At 49.2% G+C, this 25,202-nt stretch overlaps 2 protein-coding genes across 15 annotated transcripts in view; one reads left to right on the forward strand and one right to left on the reverse strand.

Annotated features, from left to right (window-relative positions):
* Positions 1-3,226, reverse strand: part of LOC115092724 (disintegrin and metalloproteinase domain-containing protein 20-like) — a 229,901-nt gene extending 226,675 nt beyond the window's left edge. For all 4 annotated transcript variants that reach the window (XM_029603982.1, XM_029603983.1, XM_029603981.1 and 1 more), the window contains exon 1: positions 3,104-3,226. In XM_029603982.1, the coding sequence (XP_029459842.1) occupies positions 3,104-3,176 (73 nt within the window). In that variant the 5' untranslated portion in view covers positions 3,177-3,226. The remainder of the gene's footprint in view (positions 1-3,103) is intronic.
* Positions 2,918-25,202, forward strand: part of FIGLA (folliculogenesis specific bHLH transcription factor) — a 246,549-nt gene continuing 224,264 nt past the window's right edge. For 6 of the 11 annotated variants that reach the window (XM_029603970.1, XM_029603973.1, XM_029603971.1 and 3 more), the window contains exon 1: positions 3,246-3,404. In XM_029603970.1, coding sequence (XP_029459830.1) covers positions 3,261-3,404 — 144 coding nt within the window. In that variant the 5' untranslated portion in view covers positions 3,246-3,260. The other 5 variants (XM_029603979.1, XM_029603974.1, XM_029603975.1 and 2 more) reach the window with 5 other exon arrangements.

The following is a 25,202-nucleotide window of genomic DNA, read 5'->3' on the forward strand; positions in this document are numbered from 1 at the left end:
CTACACTAGCAGAATACTTCACCTCAGTCATGTATGTAGAACACAGACAGATCTTCACCAAATACAGAATTAAAAAAAGAGACCATGAAGCATAAATAGAAACCTGCAGACAAAAACTGAACAAGAAACTTCAACAAGACAGACTCTGTATGTGGTACAATGGAAAACTGAAACATTACCATTCCTCATAAAACATGCTAATAAAAAGAATATTTTAAAATAGGTGACAAATAGAGCATCCATTAATTTAAAATTTAAAAATATTTCCCAAGCACCAATAAAATGTCAAAATAACAGATATCAAATAACATCCAATAATTAAAACTATAAAAGATAAAAAATATTCCCCACTCTCCATATCTGGGAACTTCATGCTGAGATGGTGGTGGTCTTTTAGGAAGTAGAGAGACCCACTAATTTTCTCCACAAACACACATGCTCTCTCTCTCTCACACACACATGTTCTCTCTCACAAATGTTCCTTCCCTCTCATTCTTACATAAATAACCCCTCTCACATGTGCTTCTTCCATGACTCTTCTCTCTTACTCGCATGCATCCTCTCTCAAGCACTCACTTCTACTCACACACATGCTCATGCTCTCATGCTGTCCCTCCTCTCTCTTACTCATTACTCCTGGGGGAATTCTGCGCTACTGCGGAATGCAGAATTTGCGCAGAATTCCCCCCCTGCAGAAAATAGCAGAGAAGACCCGGCATGCTGCAAATGGAGCCCGGTGCGCCTTTGGCGGCGAAAAGGGAAGGCCCCCGTGTGCCGCGGGACAGGCTCCATTCGCGGCGAAGATGAAGGCCCGGCACGCCGTTCACGGCGCACGGTGGCCTTCCCTTTTCACCGCAAACGGCGCACCAGGCCTTCATCTTCGCCGCATGCGCATCCTGCGGCATGCGGGTAAGAATGTGTGTCAGAGAGGGGAGGGCGAGAAAGAGCAGGAGGGTGTGAGAGAGAGCATGGGGGAGGGGGGATGCCAGTGAGAGAGAATGGTTGTGTGAGAGAGGAGAGGGTGACAGAGAGCATGGCTGGTTGGTAAGGGAGTGGGGAGGGTGAGAGAGAGAGAGAGCAGGTGTGAGAGAGAGCATGGGAGGTAAGAGAGGGTGGGTGGGGGGGAATGCTTGAGTGTGGGTTTCAGAGACAGGGAGCCTATATGAGGAGATTGTGAAAGAGTGTGCAAGTGTGTGAGAGATTGGAAGCTCGTGTGTATGAAAAAGGGATCGTGTGTATGTGAGGCTGCTAGCCTGTGTGAAGGGATTGTGTATGTGTGAGACAGAGCCTGTGTGAAGGGCTGCGTGAGAGAGAGACATAGGAAGCCTGTGTAAGGATGTATGTGTGAAAGAGAAAGGGAGCTTGTGTGGGTGTGTATGCAAGAAAGAGGGCCCTGTATGAGGGGATGTGTGTGTGCAAGAGAGTGAGGGAGCCTGTATGAGGGTGTGTGTATGTGGAAGGGACACTCTTACAGTGAATTTCTAGGGAAATTCTGCTCAAAATATTTAAAATTCTGCACTTTTTTCTGTAATAATTTAAAATGTAATTACTTAAAGACTGTCATGTAAATTGTGTTATTTTGACCGATATAAAGTTTGCAGAATTTTCAGTTTTTGTGTGCAGAATTTTACATTTTTTTGCGCAGATTTCCCCTAGTAGTAACTCATACACACACGTATGCCTGCTGCCAGCTGGCTGGGCTTTGTTTCTTCGGCTGCTGGCCCTCTCCTTACGCTTTGGTGGCCCCACCAGGCTTCTCCCTCTTTTCCACCGCTGCTGCTGCCCCCAAGTATACAACCCAATAACACCAGGCCTGATTCCACTTTTCCTTCCACACCCTCTTTCCTTACCCTCCATCATATCCAACATTGTCTTCCTCCTCCTCCTCCTCTTACTGGCAAATTAGGGCACTGCCACTGTACGTCATCCTTCTGTGGGGGAGGGGAGGCACCCTGCTGGAGCACAGGTCTTATGTTGTTTTCCTCCACTCACCCCTCACATTCCCTCCCTCTCACCCCAATCCCCTTTTCCCTCTCATTCTGTCCCCTCCCTTCATTTACTATTTTATCCCTTCTGCCCTCTTTTCCCTCCCTTCATTCATGCCACTCTACATCATTCTCTCATCCTTCTCATTCATTCCCCCTCAAACCCTTTTATTCACTCCTTTCTTTTTTTGTCTCACTCAACCCTTTCTTCCTTTCTCATCCCCTCCCCTACTCAGTAGCTAGATCTTTCCCTGGGTGGGGCCTGGCCTCCCCGCCAGCGGCTGTTATCGGGGCAGGCCCCTCCGCTCTTTCGGCCTCTCTGCAGTGGTTGTTCTGTGCAGCAATGCTGGGGTGGGGCACTCTCTTTCAGTGACAGCTGGGAATACCACCAGCATGTCAAATGCACCGCGCAACTCGCTTCCTGCCAAGAGATTCTCGTCAGGTGGGGAAAGGGGGCAGTCGATGCAGGTGTATTCTTTTGGTGGTGGTGGGGGGGGGGAGGCACTTGCTGCCACCTCAAAATTGTATTGCCCGAGGCGACCGCCCCCGGATACAGGGAACTCTTAGGGTGTAATCGGAATTATAAAGCTAAATTAATTGGGCGGTCTTTTTCTAACATTTTTCTGTTTCGAAAACTCCGAAAAGGTTTTTTTTGTCCCATTCTGTGACAACGACAACACATCCGAAAATAAGGTATCCTTTGGATACTTACATAATTGAACTTCTCTGAGGGAAGCTCGTAAGAAAGACCCCCTAAGGATCCCACCTGTCAGGTTGCAAATGAAAGTCCCAGAAGATGGGGCACTATGTGCACTTTAGCCTCTCCCATCCTGCCTTTCAACTACACCAACTCGAGTTCGGCAATTGTGGCGCTCTCTCTTAGAAGAGTGAATCCCCTTTATTTGTAAATTATTTATTTATCTGTTTGTTTTTAAACAGACTCGCTACCCATACTCCTTTCTCTACCCCGGTCGCTCTCACACGGCATTTCCACAGGAGCGTGAGAGGTCTCTCGTTTTGGAATCAGCCTCCCTCTCCGCAGGAAGTTCCCAGAGACTGAGCAAGGTCCCCGCCTGCCTGGGGATTGTGGGATTGGAGAAGAGGGGTAAAAACCTTACCGTTGGCGGAGGTGAGAACCTCCAGCAGCAACAGCAGAAGACCGCCCAAGGACAGCGATTGCCATTGCCCCATACTGGGTTGGAAGCGCAGATTTCCCGGTAACCCTCTCCCGGTTTTCCCTCTTTAGCAGTCTTTTGGCGTTTCTTTTCTTGATTGATGACCGTTGGGAAACGTACACCGCAGCCTCGAACCGCTACTGGTGTCGAACCTTTCGGAGCCTTGCATGTGCTGCACGCAAATCCGGGCGCGCGCCTGTCGAAGCTGTGTGAAAAGGCTGGGCGGGACGAAACAGGATATTGGGTAACTGCTTTAGTTCAAGGCCTAGGTTGTTGTTGGTGGGACGCTTCCGCGGTCTGCTCGTTTTCTGTTAGGTAAGTGTAGGGTTGGTGTGCTTCTGGAGCAGGGACGAGAATCTTTCTGGCTTGGGGAGCTCATGTTGGCCAAGGTGTCGGTGAGAAAGAGAAGGTATATCGGGCTGTCGGTGCTGGCTTTTGCTCCGCTTGCATGACCCCCTTAGAGTACAACACTGAAAAAAATTGGTCCAGAGAGTTTTTTGTTCTTTTGGGGGGGCAAGTGCAATGTACTTCTTTGTTTTATCTTTTTACAATAAAGAAATGAGCCATACCATTTAATAACAGGAACATCTATCTAAAACTCGATGACCCTATTTTCCAGGACATGCGTGTAACAGTGGCTATGTTTGTGTTTTTTTATTTTATTTTATTTTTGGTTTGTTTTTTTTTTGTCGCAAAATTTGGTGTGGCTTGAACACCAATTACAAATTATTAATGGAGGGAGCACGTGCTCACATACATAGCAATCCTATAAGCCTTCTTTCCCTTTAGAAAATAAGCTAAACGTTTATTTTCCCATTGATAAACAGGCTGAATTAGCCATGCTTTATGGAATGTCTTCCGTGTGGTCCAAGCAGAGTTTCTCTATAAGAATGCTGAGCTTTGGCTCTGTGCGCCTATGTGGCACGATTACTGAACCTCCTCAGTCTTTTTTTTTTTCTTCCGTGCAGCTAGTCGCAAGTGCAGAACCACTTCTTTCTTCACTTCAGATACTTACTTCACTTAAATGAAACCCAAAACAGTACTTTTAAGTGCTATCATGGTGCTGAAGCTTCCTGGCTTTAAGTACTGCAAATGTGGCAAGGTTATGTCATCATAGATGGACATAACTACTGTTAGATTTGTCTGGGCCCGCAGCCCAACCAGTCCACCTGTAAGGACTGTGGGAGAATGTTGCTCAGAGTAACATAGGGAAGCAAGACTTCCAGTTCGTTGCACCCTCACCCCCTCTCCCCCGAACAAAAGACATCACACAACTTATGGCATTAACACAAGGCCGCAGTTTATTAAACACCGTAACCCGAGCCCTCAAACTTATACATTATATCAACCAACGTCCACACCTCCGCCCCCTCCCTTATACCCATCTTCACTTGCCACCGCGTAAACAGTGGTAAGACTCCGTAGCCCCACCCACCCCCTTACTCCGCCACAGCTCCAGCGAGGGTAAGTGTGCGGCCTGAGCCGCACACTTACCCTCTTGCTCATTAGGCCTTCCCGTGTAGCAGCCCCAAACTACACGGGCATTTCCCCCCCTCCAATATCCTTTGCCCCCCCCCCCCAATACATCAGATTCCAACTTAGGGCTCGGGTTTTCCGCCACAAACAAAAGTAACTCAGTTACCTTTGTTCCCCCCCACTGCGGCCCTTTACTCATGCAACTGTTGCAAGAATCCTTCCTCCAAGGCATTGTTGAATAAATCAATGCCCACTTCGGACAAATGAACCCCGTCTCCCAAAAAGAAACCCCCCAGCAGCTCCCACGACCAGGTATGCCTAACCCAGAACCCACCCTGTTGAACCAACCATTTGCCAATCTGTCGATTCAACTTCTTGACACCCCGACACCATAATGGCTATGCACTGTGCTTAATACGCACTATGATGTCCGACCACCCCACCCTAGTCCCTGGCAACTCATTCATTAAGCCAGCTAGATCTTTCCGCATTATTGCTATCAATTTTCGACAAGACATCCTACCAATGTCGTTGCCCCCCAAATGAATGAGAATCATCTTTGGCACTCCCCCTGGAGGAACGATCACAACTCTCCCCATCTCATGCCTCCCTTCCCAAACCATCGAACAGTCCAGTTACGAGAGTTCAAATTCAAGTGCTCTCCGTAAGGCCTCTTCACTGCCCTGCGATGTGCCCGATGCACAAAGGAATGACCCACGACCCAGGCACATTCCCGCAGATGTCGAACCCCCGCATCTGTAAAACAAAGGACTGCATTATCCACCGTCCCGAACCCCTACCTACCCCTTATTCTTTTTTTTTTTTTTTATTTCCGCACATAAGGCCGAAAAGCTGCGGATCGCCAACGACCCAGCGCCTGAATCCTGGAGTCACACCAACCTAACTCCGCTGCCGTAGTTGCCGCCCCAATACGAAATGAGTGGGGTGAATACACCCCCTGCTCCCACCCCAATCCCTTCACCACAAACTGCAACACTCTAGTAAACTGAAAAATCGTTACTGGCAAACCATCTTCATGAATCAAGAATGCCCCCCCCAAGTTTGGCCGAACTTGTAGAAAAGCTTTCGTGCACCTAACCGGACATGCCATTTCATCCTTCGCCTTGACCAACGATATCCAACTACCCCGACCCTTCTGATCCGTTTTTGATTTTTGAATTCGTAGTGTAATCCTATCCTCATAAACCCATACGTCCTGCGCCCGTAACCCGTCGCCTCTATATTGCACTTTGGATCTCGCCACCAATTCCCCAATTCTCAAAGCCCCAAAAAAGGCCAAAGAAAAGGCCTCTCTGAACAGCAAAAACTCATACCTGGAGCTGCACACCTTGCCCAATTGTTGTGCAATCTGCAACAATTCCGTATAACGTATAGGCCTCCTCTTATCCGCATGTGTCCCCTGTACTCTACCCCATCCCCTTAACACTCTCTGCACCGTAAATCCCTGACTCGGATGCCCAAATCCCCACAGCTTCTGAAAGAGAGTGAATCTTGCTAGCTGACAACGCACTGATGCCCGTGAGTATCCCGCTCCCTTCGCCCACAAGATATATCGCACGATGTCCCCTTCCTTGACCTCCCCACCGCGCCACCCCCACCCTTTCAAGACGCTGGACACCAGACCCCTGCCAGTCGTATATGATCTCCACGTCGCTGGCGCCATGGATCGTTGAATCAACCGCCAGGCTTCCAGACGCCAAGGTTCCACAGATACTCCGGGAATGCCTCTCCCTGCAGCCATGCCTTCGGCGCCGCTGCACGGAATACGTCCCACTTGAAACGAGAGAGAGCATCCGCAATTACATTCCTGCTGCCCGGTACGTGCTTCGCCTTAACAGTAACATTCCACTGCAAGCACAACAAAACCAACTCTCTCAACAATCCCGACACCCTCGGACACTTTGCAGATTGCTTATTAACTATCTGTACTACACCCAAGTTGTCACACCATCATACTAATTTCTTATTCTGCAACGCCCTCCCCCACACAGTTAAGGCTACTATCATGGGGAATAACTCCAAGAAGGTAATATTCTTAAGGAGTCCTTCTTCATCCCACGACCCCGGCCAACGTTCAGCGCACCATTGGCCCTGAAAATACACTCCAAATCCCGTAGCCCCCGCTGCATCCGAATACAACTCCAGCTCCTCGCTGGAAATTTCTCCGTCCTGCATCATGCAGACTCCGTTAAATGCTTCCAAGAACTTTTCCCATACACCTAATTCCTCCTTCACTGCCCTCGTCACTCTGATGAAATGGTGACCCGCCCGTATGCCTACTGTTGTGCCCGACAACCCTCGAATAAATGCCCTTCCCATGGGTATGACCCGGCACGCGAAGTTCAAGGAACCTATCAATGACTGCATCTGTTTCAACATTACTTTCTTAGCCCCACGCACCAACTTCACCAATTCCTTCAAATGGACAACTTTGTCCCAAGGCAACCGCGACACCATCGCAACGGCATCCAATTTGATGCCTAAAAAAGCAAGCCTAGTGCTCGGCCCTTCGGTTTTTTCCTTCGCTATGGGCACTCCCAATTCCCCCGCCACCTCCAAAAATTTCGTAAGCTGGGCTTGACACACGCTGGTCCCCTTCGGCCCCACGAACAAGAAATCATCCAGGTAATGCAACATGGCCGTACAACCCGCACGCTGCATCGTTTCCCATTGCAGAAATGTACTAAATGTCTCGAAAAATGCACAAGACACTGCACACCCCATTGGAAGACAGCGGTCCACAAAATAACCCTTCTCAAAAACGAAACCCAACAACGGAAAACTGCTGGGGTGAATCGGAAGAAGTCGGAATGCAGATTCAATGTCTGCCTTAGCTAACAAGGCCCCACGCCCCGCCTCCCTAACCAAAGCAATGGCTTGATCAAAAGAGGCGTAATGCACCGAACAATGGTACTTTGGAATAAAATCGTTGACCGAACTACCCTTTGGGTACGATAGGTTCAGAATTAATCTAAACTACCCTGGCATTTTCTTTGGAATCACTGCCAGAGGAGACAAATGCATCCTACTGTAGGGTTGCTCAGCAAACGGCCCAACTACCCTCCCTAACTGGATTTCCGCATCCAGCTTCTCGCGTGCAATACCCGCCAACCGATAAGCCGACCTGGCATTATGCCCCCTCCCCCCCCCTCACCCGGACCAATGTATGGTATTTGGAACCCCTCACTAAACCCTACCCCCAAAAATTTAGCTGCTTCGGTATCAGGATAACGACGTAAACTCTCCAGCAATGTGGTGAATCCGCTTTCTGAAACAACTCATCACTATTTACCACTCTTCGGGAGAGCTGTTGCTTGCCCTTGCCCACATTTGGTGGCTGGATGTGACCCCCCCCCCCCCCCCCGCACGAGGAGCAGGCATGTTTAAATTTACACTGTGGGAACAAACATGTAAGCTTATTGAATCTCCAACATATGTCGGATCCGCTCCCGGCAGCCTTGCCCCCTGTCTCCATCTTACAGACACTCCCTGATCCACGAAAGGAGCTATTCGAATTACTCGCCCCAACCTGTCCCATCCCCCCACTGTTCCCGCTGCCCTCTAAAGTATTCCCTCTGCCTATGCTCGCACCTTTGATCGACATCTGCGTCAACCACAGATGGATATCCTGCGAACCCCAGGACATGAATTTATTGGCTGCCATTTTGTCCCGAAATTTCTCATCGTAGTTGAGCCAAGCCCAGCCTTCATAGTCTTTAAACGCCCCCAATATGCTGTCCGCATAGGACAACAATGCACCGAATTGCGTTGGATCAAAATGGCTTGCCAGTCTTAGAAATCCTCGCACCCAATTAACTATGCTCTTGGAAACTTTGAGGGTACTCTCCCCACCTTTTCCCTTCTTATGCTTCCTCTGATGAGACCTATCCCCTCTCTGCCCTTCCAGTAACCTAAAAATGTTAACAAACTTCCTCTTACGAATCCTCCTCACCACTCGCCTAGGAAGTTCCTCCCACAATTCGGACAACGATGCTAAAGCCGGGTGTCCCATGTCCTGCTTCGGCCCATTCACCAATGCTGAATGACGCCCTAAATCTTCCTCGCTAGAACTAGAGAAAGTGGACGACGAGCTAGAGGGACTCCGGTCCCTATCCCTTTTCCGTTTCTTAATCTGTCCCTCGGTAACCTGCCCCTCTCCTGACATAACTTTACCTGAATTGTCCGTCACTGCCCCCTGTTCCGGCGCAGTTGCCAAGCAGCTGCTCCTCTCGTCCCCATCTCGACCTCGGCCCCCTTTCTGATCCGCTCTCTGGGTCTCCGGTGCAGCCTGATAAATCCGGGTGCGCCATGCCTCATCTCTGGACGTCCCCGGTGCCTCGTCCTCCAATGCTGTGGAACCACAATATCTCTCTCGATCCCCCACCCCGCACTTCCCCCTGCACTTCTGGTCCCGGGGCCCTAACCGTGGCACCCAAGATCCCCCTTGCACCAGCCCAGGGTCCCTACCCAGGGTACCTACCTTCTCCCCTCCCCTCTCCCCCACCCTTGGCGACCCCTTGTCTCCCCGGGCATCTGCACCCCCTGTACTATGGCCATATTTAACTTGCACATACAGATTAATAATACCAGCAATTATAGCTGCATCCTGGCTGGGAAACCCCGAATCCCCCTCCCTATCCTGCTGCCCCCTTCCACTAACGCAAGGCACTGGCTCGTTCAGCCAATAATCGGCCCTGCCACAAGCTTCCCTCCCCTTTGCCGGCCTGCTCCCATAGGCATCCCCACCTGCTGGCTGAACATGTGCCGCAGAGCCTACATTGGCTGCCTTGCCAGCCGGAGGCACCCTGCGCTAATCGCTCCGTTTTTTCCTGCACCCCGCGTTGCCAGTCACCCTGGAAGCCGGGCGGCCAGAAAGCGGAGAGAGCCCCGCCCCTCTCGGCCCGCCCATCGCCCGGAACACACCCTCTCTCTCCTCTGGATCCCCCGCCCCCTGGGAGGCGTTGCCGGAGACCTGCGATTGCGCGACTCAGGTGCCGCTGAAATGCCGGGCCCTCCCGCGCCACAGGAACGCGCAGCTGGCCTGCTGGACCGCGAACGTGCTCCGGGCACCCCACCTCCCCTCACCACCGCGGCGCGATCGCCTACAACGCCTGCCCTCACACGGACCACGCGGACGGGGGAGGAGGCCTCCCAGTACAAGTCACGCCCTTCGTCATGCAATGAAATTTCAACTGCAGCCTCGCGACGGCCCTGGGACAGGGATGGAGGAGGTAACACCCCTTCCCCCAACTCATAGACCTCACCCTCCGCCTCAGGACCACTCTCCCCCGACTCTGAGGAGTCCCCCGGGGGGGGGGGCCCGCCACCGGGGCTATCGCTGGGGGGGGCAGGGAGGAGGCTCCTCACCAACCAACCGGGGAAACGACTTACCGGACCCGCGCTGGCTGGGGCTGGGGCCGCCCTTCCTTCCCTCACCAGGCTTTTTGCTGGGGCTTCACGGCTGTTCTCGATTGTGCTCTGCGCATCCTCCGATCCGCGACAACACCACCTTAACTATCCCTTGCTACAGCCAGCAATCAGCACGGAGCAAAGCAGAAAACCTGTTCCTTGCTTCGCTGCTGGTTGCTGACTGCCGTTAGAATTTTACACCCCTGCCCGCCAAAACAGCCCTAACCAATAGCAAGGCAGCAATTTGAAATTGTTGCCGTTGCTATCCCCTAACCCCTTTCCCCCACCTGTTCCCTGGCAACATCTCCCTGCAGCTTGTCCCATGTTACCCTCGGCAACGCAAAACTCGTTTGCACCGCCTTCTTGTGGCAAACTCAGAAGATCGCCAGACTAAGGAGTGAAGAGGCACCCACGGGTTCTTACACCCCGGTTTCAAAATGCCTTTCCTCTCACTCCTCTCCAGGGCCAAAGACCCACCACGTTGAGCAGGAAAGGCAAATGTCCTCTCTGGGTCCACCAGGTGGTCAGAAAAGACAGAGCCAAGTGGGACATGTTCCCAAAGCATTTAAGCTCCCCCTCACCTCACAAATATGAGAGGCATCGGGGATGCATCATTAAAAACCGCATCGAAAAAGGCGTTGCCAGTGGCATGATGCATCGAGCCGTCCCTCACAAACGCCATGCACCCCGACACAAGTGCTTCCTAAAAAAAAGACGCCAACACCTTCAATCATTGGCCAACGCGTGCGGCGAAACCGGACAAGCATGGCGTATGACTGAGAGAGATTCAAGTCAGGTGCAGACCACACATGCCTCGCAGAGTCCAGCTACGACGCACACAATGCAGACTAGCTATGCATCGACCCCAGTACAAGAGCAAACAACTTGTAAGCACAAGCCTTCTCATAAACAAACTTCCCTTAGGTCTGGAACATTAGAACGCAGCCCTCAGGTCCTATCAGAAGAACTTTTGGATTTTGAACCATCCGAAGAAGAAGAAATACCTCTCACAGATGACCAACTTTCTGTGGGATCCTCTGGATCATCTCAGCAGATTTACTTGGACATGTCTTCAGTGTCAAAGGGGAAAATGCCCTTTCCTCAGTTGCAGGAGCCCCTCAGGAAAAGCCACAAGGTGTACAGGGACCAGGACCCAGAAAAGTGCCTTAGAGGCCCTGATTCTAACATTCTCTTGGCAGCTGTGTCACCAAGGGCCAAGATTGCTAAGGCTAAAATGGGTGGGAGACAAGAATGAGATACACCCACCACCCTAAAGAAGATGCAGCAGGTTCCTCGGGATGCAGGACCTGCTTCAGAGGCAATTTCGCAGAACTTTTTCACATTGCTAGGAAGTGGCAAACGAGGTCCTCCGCCGCCTAGTCCTCCAGCTGAGGCATTCTCCCCAAGGAGAGTGTCCCCGTTCCCCATCTAGGATGATTACAGGCCTCAGGATGAGACGGAGGAACTACCACTGCAATTCTCTCAGTAACCGGATACGGAGCCCCGAGACTGTCCACCAGGATCTTCCACAAGAATCCTGTTAGATCCTCCAAAAGACCCACCTGAACCGTCCTCGCCCCCAGAGGACCTATCCTATTCCAGATTTATTGAAAAAGTGGGATCCCTTCAAAAAATTGAAACCAAGAAGGTGCCAGATCCAAGATGGAGATGCTAGGGATATTGAAGATCTTTGATGTCCCGGCTGAGCCTACAGCCTTGCCCTCCCATTTAGTTCTCAGACAAGACATGGCAGTCCCCCTTCTCGGGACCATCGACATCTAGAAAGATGGACCTCTAGTCATTGAATCAGCGATGAAAAAGTCGAAGAAATCATGCCTACAATCTAATACTTTTCCCGGTAAAGATAATAGATACCTGGACGAATTTGGATGTAAAACCTTCCAAGCGACTATGTTGAATGCAAAGATTCAACACCACCAATTTTACATAACTCAGTATTTGTACAAGTGGTTGCAGGCCCTCAAGCAACATATTTCGCCTGGGCCAGCAGACCACACCTACCCCAGCCATTTACGGATTTAGAAGAAAGCTTGCGCCACTTGCTTCGAAAAAGCTGGTGGATCTGCCATGTAAGGGAGACAGTTTGTTCAATGACAAGCTTCAGGAAACAGTTTCTCAGCTCAAAGAGCAGAACATGGCAGTCTTGTCCCAGGCTTCCCTGGCAGAACAACAGTCCTCAATCAGGAAGTGTTACCCGGGCTACAAGAAGTCCTATTACCAAAGGCATTCCTTTAGACCGTACACAACCTACCAGCCACCGGCGTATCAACCACAGCAGATGCAGTCCAGGGGTAGGCCACGAGGCCAGCGTCAGCAAAGGTCAACAAAGACAACAGGGCAACAATCAAAAACTACAACAGAGTTTTTCAGAGGGGCTCAGCCACAGCTGCCATTGACAGTAGGAGGCAGACTGTCCCATCTGTGAGGGATGCAGGTTAAACTTCAAAAAGAGCCCCTCCCTCCCACACCTTGTTCCCTCAGCGCAAGACTAAGTACAAGCGCAGCTGTTGCAACAAGAGGTAGACTCACTACTTCAACAACAGGCAATCCAAACAGTGCCTCTGCACCAACACAACAAGATTCTGTTCCCAATAGTTGCTCATTCCAAAAAAACGGGATCTGCCCAATTCTAGATTTGTGGGCCCTCAACAAGCAAATTCGGAAAGAGAAATTCAAGATAACATCCCTCAAGTCGATTCTGCCAGTCCTTTAAGCCAACGATTTGGATGTGTTACTGGATCTCAAAGATGCTTACTCCCACAAAGTTCTCCCCTTTTGGACTCTCCTGAGAGTTTTCACGAAATATTTAGTGGTAGCGGTGGCCTACCTGAGGAAAAAGGGAATGCAACTGTTCCCTTATCTGGACGAATGGCATCTAGTATCGTCACAGGCGACTACTCTTCACGCACACTTGATGGACACAATACTTTGCTTAGCCTGGGAGTCATAATAAATTACAAAAAGTCCAGTCTACAGCCAACTCAAACTCTCCAGCTCATAAGAGCAAACATAAATGCTACCTCATAGGCAAAGCCTTTCTCCCTGCAGACAGGGCGTAACCTTTTCGCAATCTAGCATCACAGTTGAAACAATGTGTATGCCCTTCAGCACATCAGGTCCTAACTCTTCCTGGCCACATGGCAGCTATATATGTAGTGCCACACACCCGCCTGCATATGTGCCATCTACAGTGGGATCTCAAAGCTCAATGATCCCAATTTACTCATCCATTGCCCAAGAGGGTGACACTAACCCAAGCGATGAAGAGGGATATAACATGGTGGCTGTCCCCACCAATCCTAACTATGGGAGCCCTGTTCTGCAGCCCAATGCATCCATGGTCAGAACAAGTCGGTGCATCGACAAAAGGTTGGGGGGCTCACTTACAGCACATAAAGATGCAAGTTCTATGGAAGCCATCAGAAAGATCCCAACAAATAAATCTTCTAGAGAGCAATAAAGAATGCCCTCTGCACATTTCACAGCCAGCTTTGGGGAAAGAATCTGATGTTACACACAGACAACCAAGTGGCCATGTTCTACATAAACAAGGAAGGAGGGTCAGCTTCCTGGATCCTCTGCAGGGAAGCAAATCAAATCCTGGAATGGGCAGAAATGCGCTTCATATCGTTACAAGCAACTTATCTCCCAGGAGTCATAAATACCGAAGCAGACAGAAGAACCTTCAATCCTCACGAGTGGGCTCTCAGCCAGGATGTAGCAAACGATCTTTTCGTGGCATGGGGCCTCCCATGCATGGACTTCTTCGCAACGATACACAACAGGAAGGTTCGGGTGTTTTTGCTCAGTCTATCCAAGCCAGGAACAATTCATCCATGATGTGTTCCTCATTCCATGGATGGGAAGACTCTTCTGTGCTTATCCCCCAATACCATTAATATCCCGGACAGTTTAGAAATGCATCGTGGACTTTGCGGATCTCATCGCTCCGGCATGGCCAAGACAACCTTGGTACGCCTATCTAGTTCAACTATCCATCAGTCGTCCTATCTCATTAGCTAGCAGATCTGCTAGCTCAGAAAGGAGGCACTCTGTTGCACCCATACATTCATCCCTACAGCTCACAGCATGATATTGAAAGGAGAGTATTAAACCACTACAGTTACCTAAGGGTATCCAGGAGATCCTAGTGTCAGCTAGAAAGTTTATCCTCATGGAAGCCTATCAGTGGAAATGGCAGCATTTCACGACTTGGTGTGATGAGAAAATATAGACCCATTTTCCTGTTCACCAGAAATATTGTTGGAGTACTTGCATATGCTCTACCAAGAAGGGTTGATAACATCATCCATCAGAGTTCACGTGAGCGCTATAGCGGCGTAACGTCTCCCATCCAATGGTCTTCCCATTTCAAACCATCCTCTGTCACTTTTCATGAAAGGGATCTTAAAATTGAGGCCACCCATGGCAAACCCTCCAGTTCCCTGGGACATAAATCTAGTATTGGAACAGCTCATGCTCTCATCCTTTGAACATATAGGCAATAACCATATGAAATATTTTTGGTTTGGAAAGTAATATTCCTGGTTGCAGTAACTTCAACAAGGTGGGTCATTGAGCTACAGGCCTTGGTTCACTACCTTCCATTCTTACAATTTCACCATGATAGTTACTTTAAGAACACATTCGTCCTTCTTACCAAAGGTAATCTTGGCTTTCCATCTGAATCAAACCATCACGTTACCCACCTTTTTTCCAAGGCACACACAAAAATGAGAGGGAGTGGCTCCTTCACACCTTGGAGTATAAGAGGGCTTTGGCTCACTACAAGCGAAGAACACATGCATCGAACAGAACTTCCCAACTTTTTGTGTCTTTCAGTCCTATTGCACCAGGTCTACCGGTAGCAAAAAGGACTTTGTCAAATTGGATATCCCAGTGCATTCAGTTATATTACTCAAAGCACTCAGAGGAACTGTCGAATCCAGTCAAGGCGCATCAATTGAGAGCTGTAGCAGCATCAGTTGCATATCTCCATAAGGTACCATTGCTAGACATTTCTGAAGCAGCCACATGGTCATTTCTACATACGTTCACGTCGCACTACTGGCTTGACCAGCAGACAACTTCGGTTACCGCAGTGGGTTTGGCAGTATTGCACTGCTTGACAGGAAGTTGATTCTGTCCACTACCATTGCGGGTTGAGCACACAACAAACATTACCTCTGCAAGGGGTGGGCACTCCCCTGCTTTAGCATACATCAGTGTGCATGACACAACCCTAAGCTGGGGAGTCCCAGACAGCATGGCTAATTCAGCCTGCTTATTGATGGAGGAAAAAAGCAAGTTTGCTTCCCGTAAACAGTGTTTTCCATAGATAGCAGGATGAATTAGCCATGTTAACCCTCCCACCTCCCTGGACAGCCTTTTCACCTTCGCTGCACTAAATAAACTATTTTATAGACTGAGGAGGATCAGTAATTGCTTGGGAAGAGCCACAGAGGCACACAGAGTTGAAGATCTGTATTCTTAGAGAGAAGCTCCACCCAGGGTCACAAGGAGGAGATCCCAGACACCATGGCTAGTTCATCCTGCTATCTATGGAAAAACCGGGTACAGTAAGCAAGCTTGCTTTTTACAAGTCATACATGTAGAGAAGTTCTTTAAGGCCCAGATGTTCTAAGCTAAAGGGTTTTTCTCCATTTTGTGTCTATAAGAAGAATACTTAATACATCTGTCCGCTAAAATAAGTGGTTTTCCTTCCACTTGTATGAAAAAAGTTGCAGATGCAAAAAAATCATAAATGCATCCTAATAAAATTTGTGAGATGCCTCTAGGGACAATATAGTGAATATATTGCTGGTGGGGTACCTTTATTGGACATCATTTCCAGTCATACAAGAGTAAATATATCTGTTTCTAGTATGGTGTGCAGTGGTGGGTTATCTATGTTGAAACAGAATGGCAACATCCTTTGCAAATTTGGTACTTCCATCAGGCAAACTAGACAGTTGCGTAGAATGCCAGCTTTGCAGAAAGAGCAGAATCACGTACGCAAGCCCCTGGCTACCGGCAGTTGAAGAATTGAGAAGGGACGTTGGCAGAGCCAATTCTTCTGGTGTCCAAAGAACAGAGAAGGGGAGGCCCAGAGTGAGAGAGAAGAAGGTTTGTGCCCCCAGCCCAGACTAATTCACAAAACAATCTCAGGGTGACTGGAAATCAAAAGTTTCTAGGTATGGAGAGCAGGGGATTTTTTTAAATTATTTGTTTTAATTATTGGGTAGTGTTTGTATCTGCTGTTTTCAAATATTAGTGTTTGGGAAACTTTATAAAGAAATGTATTAATTTTTTTGTTGAATATTCTATTCATTTGTTAAGTATTCTTTTTATTAGTATGGATTTGCTGTTATGTTTCATATTTCTTGATTTTATTGCTTGACGTTTTATGAGGAAAAACAAGTTTGCTTACCGTAAACGGTGTTTCCCTAGATAGCAGGATGACTTAGCCATGCTGTCATGGGACTGTCAATCTGGCGTCGGAGCCAGATCTTCTCAAAGCTGATTCAGAGCTTTGCTCTGTGCGGCTGCGTGTGTGTTTCCGTGCAGGAAGACAGATTCTCCTCAGTCTGTATTTTAGCAGTAAAACAAGGCTGTCCAGGGAGGTGGGTGGGTCAGCATGGCTAATTCATCCTGCTATCTACGGAAACACTGTTTACGGTAAGCACTTTTTCCCGTCGATAGCAGGTCTGAATTAGCTATGCTGTCATGGGAGTCCCTAGGTCCCAGTCACGCTTAGTTATATATTTCTCTTTCCTATTTATTTATTTTTTTTGCGTGACTTACCCGGTGTGGACAGCCGATTTGAGAGTTATGAACTTAAGGTATCTTAAGACCGCTTGTCCCAGCTTGGCATCTTGAGATGTTTGCTGGTCTAAACAGTAATGGGATGTGAAAGTATGTAGAGATTACCAGGTGGCCGCCTTACAGATGTCAAGGGGTGGAACTTGACGCAAGTGTGCCAATGAGATGGAGATTGCTCGAAGTTGATGAACGTTCGGTTTGAAGTCTAGTGTCTTTTGACGTTTGTTGTAACAAAATTGAATGCATTGAGCTATCCAGCTAGAAATTGTCCTTTTTGCTACTGATAGTCCCAGGGGCATTCGGGTTAAATGAGGAATAGCTGAGATGGCCTCGAGATCTTTAGTGTTTTTGTCTTATAGTAGGCCAGCGCCCTCTTGCAATCCAGGGTGTGGAGCAATTTTTCTCATTCATTGTGACGTGGCTTTGGAAAGAACGTAGGGAGTTCTATAGACTGGTTGATGTGAGAGGCTGAGACCACCTTCGGAAGGAAGGCTGAGTTTGTAGAACTGCCTTGTGGTGGAAGAACTGAACATAAGGCTCGAAATGTACAAGTGCTTGAAGTTCACTGACTCAGCATGCTGAAGTCACTGCGACCAGGAATACTACCTTCCATGTGAGGTATTTTATATGAGCTAAGGCTAATAGTTCGAATGGAGGGAGCATTAGTTGTTCTAGGACTGTGTTTAAGGTTCCAGGCCACTGGTGGCTTAGATACCGGAGGTCGAAGGTGGTAGAGGCCCCTGATGAATCTAGAAACAATTGGGTGCTGTGATATTGGGTGGCCCTGGAGTGGCCTATGGTAGGCTGCAATGGCGCTTAGATGTACTCTGATAGAGGTAGTTGCTAACCATGATGAATGTAAGGTGAATAGGTAATCTAGTAGATTTGTAGGAGCACAATCAAAAGGATCATAGTGATTATTGGTGCACCAGGACTCATAACGTTTCCAATTTAATTGGTATGCTTTTCTGGTAGAAGGCTTTCTGGCCGCTAAGAGAATGTTCTGGCTATCTTTAGATATCCCCTGTTCTCTTAATACCATCCATTCAATCTCCATGCTGTCAAGTGGAGTGAGTCCTGCATCGGGTGGAGGAGAGCTCCCTGGTCCTGGGATAGAAGACAGTCTCTGTGGCCCAAGGGGATGGAGACGTCGATCGAGAGTCGGAGGAGGTATACATACCATGGTTGTCTCTACCACGCTGTGTCAATAAGGATAAGGTCCGCCGCCGCCTCTATGCATTTTTGAAGCGTGCGTGTTATCAGTGGAATTGGAGGGAATGCGTACATTAGGCTTCCCGACCACGGGAGTAAGGAGGCATCCTGAGCCAATCTGAGATGACTGGGAAACAGTGAGCAAAATTGAGGTACTTTCCTGTTGTGTACCGTGTTGTGTTCCCGCATCGTGCAAAAATGTCGGCCACCTGCTGGTCTAGAGACCACTCGTGAGGGTGTTGGCTATGCCTGGAAGATAGGTCGCTTGTAGATGGATTGAGTGACGAGTCGTCCAATCCCATATGAGAAGTGTTTCCCTGCAGAGTATCCATGAACCGGACCCTCCTTGTTTGTTGATATAAAACATGGCCACCTGATTGTCCATGTATATCATGACTCTTTTTCCCTTGCAGTTGTGCATGGAAAGTTTTGAGGGCATAGTGAATCGCTCTGAGCTCGAAGGTTGATTTGATATGACTGTTCGCAAGGTATCCATAATCCTTGTGTTTGTAGGTGGTCAAGGTGCGCTCCCCATTCCTTGTGGGAAGCGTATGTTGTGAGGTGGTATTGTAAAAAGTGCACCTCTTTTGAAGCACCCTGCGGTTTTAACTACGAATTCAAATCCACGATCATGTTTGACGTCAATTTGATTCGTCGAGACAGAGGTTGCGAGTGTTGCATCCACTGCCCTTTTAACCCCCATTGGAGTCGGCGAATGTGAAGACGGGTGTTTAGAACCATGTGAATGCCTGCTGCCATATGACTGATAATATTTGGCGGACTGTTGGTCTAGTCGTAAAGCATAGGTATCTGGTAAGCGTTTGAAGCAATAGTCTCCTGTCCTTTGGAAGAAAAGCCCTGCTTTTTGTTGTGTCCAGCAATGCTCCTATGAGCTGAAGTGTTTGAGAGGGCTGCAGGCTCGACTTTTTGTAGTTCACAATAAGGCCTAGGTTTTGAAGACACGAGATGGTCTGTTGTAGGTGAGCTAGTAGGTTTTGTTGTTCTGATGCTACTAGGAGCCAATCGTCTAGCTAAGGAAATACCTGGATTCCTATTTGTCAAAGGTGGGCCACCACCACTGCCACGCATTTTGTGAATACCCGCGGGGCTCCTGAGAGGCTGAAGGGAAGTACTTTGTATTGGTAATGTTGTTTCTTGTAATGGAAACAGAGGTTTTCCTGTTGATAGGGCTGAATTAGCCATGCTGTCATGGGAACTGTCCATCAGGGCCCAGGAGGCGGAGCTTCTTAGTAGAAAACAGAGCTTTGCTCTGTGCAGCTACGCATGCCTTCCCGTGCAGAAAAAGTCTCTCCTCAGTCTGTTTTCCGTGCGCGGGAGCACACGCAGGGCTTAGAGCCTCCTCAGCCAAGTCAAAAAAACAGATTTTAAAAATGTCAAAAAAGCCGGAACCGAGGCCCTCTGGGTTCAAACCCTGCACTTGCTGCAAGATCATGTCCATTACAGATGGACATGATCGCTGCTACAGGTGCCTCGGTCCAGATCATCAGGACGCCTCCTACAAACACTGCAGCAGGATGTCGCCGCAGGCCCGCCGTCAGAAGGTCCAGAAAATCCAGGCCCTCCAGTTGGAGCAATCGGGCGCGTATGCCCTGCCATCAGAGGCTCACTCCGCCAGGGCGGATCAGCGGAAGACCCAGACGGTAAGGAGAGCGGCGTCCGTTGGGGCCCTCCACCTCCAGGACTGGAGGCTCGGGAGGAAGCCATCACGCCCAGAGTCAAAGCCGGGAACGGCACAACCCAAAGCAGCAGCATCGACGAAAGGAGGCCACGATGCGAGGCGGAGGTGATTCGCACCGGCCGGTGTCGAGAGGCTCCGCAAGTGCATCGTCGACATCGCCAACGAGACATAAACCGAAGGCGCCAAGTTCCAGACATTCAGCGCCGGAATCAGCGCAGACCACGGCACATGCGCCGAAGACAGACGCATCAGCTGGAATAACGCTGCCAACGACACAGGAAGCGTCAATCTCGACGCAAGTAGTGCCGATACCGACGCAAGGTGCGTCGAAGAAGGCCCATGAGGCTGGTAAACCGGCGCAAGAACCATATACGTCGATGCACAGCTCGAAGCATAGGCAACAAAAAGTAGCCATGGCAGAACACCCGACACAGGGACGGTCGACATCGCATGCTGTGTCTGGACCAACTCTCGGGTCAAAATACCCGACACCTGCTGGGATATCGTCAGAGCGGGAGTCAGCTTCACGCACCACTGACTTCCAATCGGAGCATAAGAGATGGAAAAGGGAAAGTAAATCAAAGGCGAGGGAAAGTTATCCACAGTTGTCACCATTCCTTCAGGGGAGATCCGCCCCCCCCCCCCTCGCCCCATTGGACCATCCATCACCCTAGCCCTCTGGTCTCCGAATGATCTGTATCCCCGAGGAGTACGGAGTATGGTAGGTCAACCACACATTCAGAGGAGGAGTATGTACGGATTACATCATCTTCTTCCTCCTCCCTAGGTCGGACATCTCCCTCTCATTCACCTGATTCTAACCAGGAGACTGACGGAACAGAAGAACCAGTTCTGAAGAGAAGGAGAACGGTGTTAGACGTCTAACACACAGTGCTGCTTCCCAGTGAAACACCACGGAAGCTGAGGATGCCTCTGCAGACACAAGAGGCGTTTTCACACCTCTCAACTGCGCTAGCAGGTTTCTTTGGCATATTGCAATCCACGTTTCAACTCCCCCCCCCCCCCCCCCCCCCGGTCTCCTACGGAAAGCACACCACCTTCACCTCAACCGTGTTCAGTATCTGAACCACCGAGGGAACCCTCCCCATGGGCACCAAGAGATCTCGCCCCACTGGGTCCCTCTCAACCTGTGACTCTGCCCCCAAAGAAGGTAAGACCCCCGACAATTGTAGATTCGGAGTCACCTCCTTCATCTCCCTCTTCATCTACAGGATATCCCTCTGATCCACCGGAGGACGCACCGGAACCCTACTCACCCCCAGAAGATTTCTTATCCGAAATTCTTGGATAAGATGGGGGCTCTTCTTAACCTAGAGGTTCAGAAGCTGCCGGATCCTCGGGCGGAAACACTTGGTATCCTTAAGATATTTGATATCCCAGCGGAACCCACCTTCCTTCTGTCCCACAAGGTGTTGGATTCCGTCCTCGAAGATGTGGGAGTCTCCCTACACTACCACACCGGTATCCAGGAAAATGGATCTTAAATTTCGTATGCGAAAATCTCAGTTCTACTCCACACCACAACTTCCACACTCTTCACTAGTTGTGGAATCGGCGATGCAGAGAGCCAAGCAATCTAAGTTACACGGATTGGCACCTCCAGGGAAAGAGCAGCGATCAGTCCTCTATGCTTTCTTCCCAGTTCTATCTGGTTCAATACTTATACGAAAGTCTACAGACCCTAAAAACCGCGTTGCCCGATCTGTACTTTGCAACGTCTGCAATAACTCAAGATTTGGAGGAAGGCATCAAACACCTCCTTCGCACGGTGTACGAGGGGTTTGAATCATCGGCTCGTATGTCAGCATCAGCTGTTGCCGCATGCAGAATGGCCTGGCTCCGATCCAGTGCCATTCAGGAAGAGCTACACGAGAGGTTAGCGAATATCCCATGTAAAGGGGACAAACTCTTCTGCGAGAAGTTCCAAGAGATGGTAGCGAATTTTGAAAGACCAGGCGGTTGTGGTTCAATCGCTGACCCAAAACCCTTCCTTCAGCATGCCACATAGATACTACATACCTACTCGCAGGCAACCATTTACCCGTCAACCTTTTCGACACTACCAACAATTTCGACCCACTCCTTATAATCCACCGCAGCGGGCGACGCCTCAGCCTCTTCACCCTAGGAGAGGCAGACCAAGGCCACAGCGACCAACAACACAGCAGCCTCAGGTGACTGCTAAATTGACCCCCTCTTTTTAGTGCAGCTGCCATCATCACTGCCACCGTACCACCAGGCAGGATTTGCTTATGCCTACCATACTGGGAAGCCATCACCACAGATTTATGGGTTCTGGAAGTAGTAAGACAGGTGTGGTAGAGTGGGTTTGGCGTTGAAATCCCTATTACCCCACCAACCTCTGTACCAACAGAGTCAACTACAACAGGAAACCGCATCCCTCCTCCACCAGCGAGCGATCCGTTGAATTCCATCTCATGCTCGCAACAAGGGATTCTACTCACCGTATTTCCTAATTCCCAAGAAAACCAGAGGACTGAGACCAATCTTAGATATCAGAGAGTTGAACAAACATTTGGTCAAAGAGAAGTTCAAAATGGTGTCCCTAAAGACCTATCTTACCGCTTCTCCAACCCAAGGACTGGATGTGCTCCATAGATTTGAAAGATGCCTATACCCACATTCCTATACACCACTCTTCAAGGCAGTACCTATCCTTCCAATTTCAGAAACAACATTATCAATATCAGGTACTACCCTTTGGCCTCTCGGCAGCCCCCAGGGTTTTCACCAAATGCATGGCAGTGGTGGTGGCACATTTTTCCGTCAACAGAGCATCAAAATTTTTCCCTATCTGGACGACTGGCTCATAGTAGCATCCGAACCCCCCCACATTCTCAACGACTACCTGCACCAGTCTTTTCAATGCGTGAACAGTTTGGGGATCACAGTCAATTACCAAACATCAATTCTCATTCCGACGCAATCCCTTCAGTTCATTGGAGCGCATCTAGACACCATCCGTGCCAGAGCGTTCCTACCAAAGGACAGGAGACTAGAGATGCATCGTCTCTTTCGAGCCACCCAAGTCCTCAAGACACCGTCGGCACGGCAAATCCTCACTGTCCTAGGTCATATGGCTGCAGCCATTTATACCTTTCCCAATACGAGGCTTCACATGCATCGTCTACAGTGGGGACTCAAACGACAATGGAAACACTCACAACCGTTAACGAAGAGAGTGAAGTTAACTCAGGCAATGCTACAGGATAAACAGTGGTGGCTCAAGGGAAAAAATCTACAAACAAGAGCGCTGTTCTCCACTCCCCCGCACAATGCAGTCCTGACTACAGATGCCTCCCGCAAGGGCTGGGAGGCACATCTGGACCACCTGCAAACACAGGGACTGTGGTCCACTCAGGAACAATATCTTCAAATCAACCTATTGGAACTCAGATCGATAAAGAATGCCCTCCACGCGTTCCTTCCGCACTTAAAAGGCCAAAGGGTCATGGTCTACACAGACAACCAAGTGGCGATGTTCTACATCAACAAACAAAGAGGGTCCAGTTCCTGGTCCCTGTGCAAGGAAACCCTGCAAATTCTAGAGCATGTGGCTCAACACTCCATGCACCTGCAAGCGACAAGCCTGCCGGGAGCCGTCAACACTCAAGCCGACTGCCTCAGCAGGATATTTTACCCACACGAATGGACACTCAACCAGCAGGTGGTGGATATGTTGTTCCACACGTGGGGGCAACCGACCATGGACCTCTTCGCCACAGAACTCAATATGAGACTTCCTCGTTTTTGTTCAGTTTGGGCCAGCCAAGACCGGATAGCACAGGACGCGTTCCTCCTTCCATGGACAGAACCTCTCATGTACACATTCCCTCCGATACCCCTCATAACACGAACATTACAAAAATGCATAAGAGATGCAGCACAATTGATCTTGATAGCATCAGTGTGGCCACACCAACCGTGGTACACTCATCTGCTACATCTGTCCGTAGCGGACCCGATATTGCTGCCGGACAGAGACTATCTCTTGACGCAAGAACAGGGAACCCTGCTACATCCCATACGCAGCTCCCTACACTTGACAGCGTGGAGACTGAGCGGCTCCTCTTGATGGAACAAGACATATCGCTGTCCGCACAGGCTGTTCTCCTAGCTTCGAGAAAACCCTCTACCCGTCAGAACTATAGTTTCAAATGGAAACGGTATATGACATGGTGTTCCTCTGAAGGAATACCTCCCTTGGGCTGGTCACCGGAGAAGTTACTAGATTATCTTCACTCATTGTATCTGACGGGTTTCGCTACCTTGTCAATGTGAGTACATCTCAGTGCAATAGCCGCTTACTACCCGCCATATAAAGGACAACCCATCTCTGTCCATCCTTTCATTTCAAGATTTCTGAAAGGCCTCACTGATCTTCGACCTCCCATCTCCAAGCCTCCAGTGCAATGGAATCTCAATCTAGTGCTGGAGCAATTGATGGTAGCGCCATTTGAACCAATGGACGAGGTCCACATCAAATATCTCACATGGAAAGTAGTATTTTTTATCGCTCTAACATCAGCCCGCAGAGTGAGTGAGCTCCAGGCATTGGTGCACTACGCCCCATACCTGCAATTCTTCCATAACAAGGTAGTACTGCAGATGCACCCATCGTTCCTACCAAAAGTAGTCACCCAATTCCATTTGAACCAATCCATTGAGTTACCGATGTTTTTTCCTAAACCACATCAAAACGAAAGGGAACGATTACTGCATACATTAGACTGCAAGAGGGCGTTGGCATATTATAAGCAACATAAACATTCGTAGACAAAGGTGTCCCAATTATTTGTTTCTTTCAACGTGAACGCTCCTGGGCTTCCGGTGGCAAAACGGACTATATCCAGCTGGATCGCCCAAATGCATTCAATTTTGCTACGCCAAGAGGAAACTAGTCTTAACCTCCCGCCCGAATGCACACCAAGTAAGGGCAGTGTTCACCTCACTGGCCCACCTCTTGCAAGTACCACCAATAGACATTTGTAAAGCAGCGACGTGGTCTTCCTTACATACGTTTATGTCGCACTACTGTCTAGACCAACAGACATCGGATGATGCTAAACTGGAAAAAGTTGTGTTACAGACTATATCCACCTGAGTTACAACTGACTATCCACACTTTGGATCACGCAAAAAAAAGAGAGACATTCAAACTAAACACTATGGAAGCGTGATCGGGAGCTTAGGACTCCCATGTCAGCATAGCTAATTCAGCCCTGTTATCAACGGGAAAAAGCAAGTTTGCTTACCATAAACGGTGTTTCCGTAGATAGCAGGATGAATTAGCCATGCTGACCCACCCACCTCCCTGGATAGTCAGCACGTTATTCAAGT

Source organism: Rhinatrema bivittatum, chromosome 5 (genome assembly GCF_901001135.1).
Source record: "Rhinatrema bivittatum chromosome 5, aRhiBiv1.1, whole genome shotgun sequence".
NCBI classification, from domain to species: domain Eukaryota; kingdom Metazoa; phylum Chordata; class Amphibia; order Gymnophiona; family Rhinatrematidae; genus Rhinatrema; species Rhinatrema bivittatum.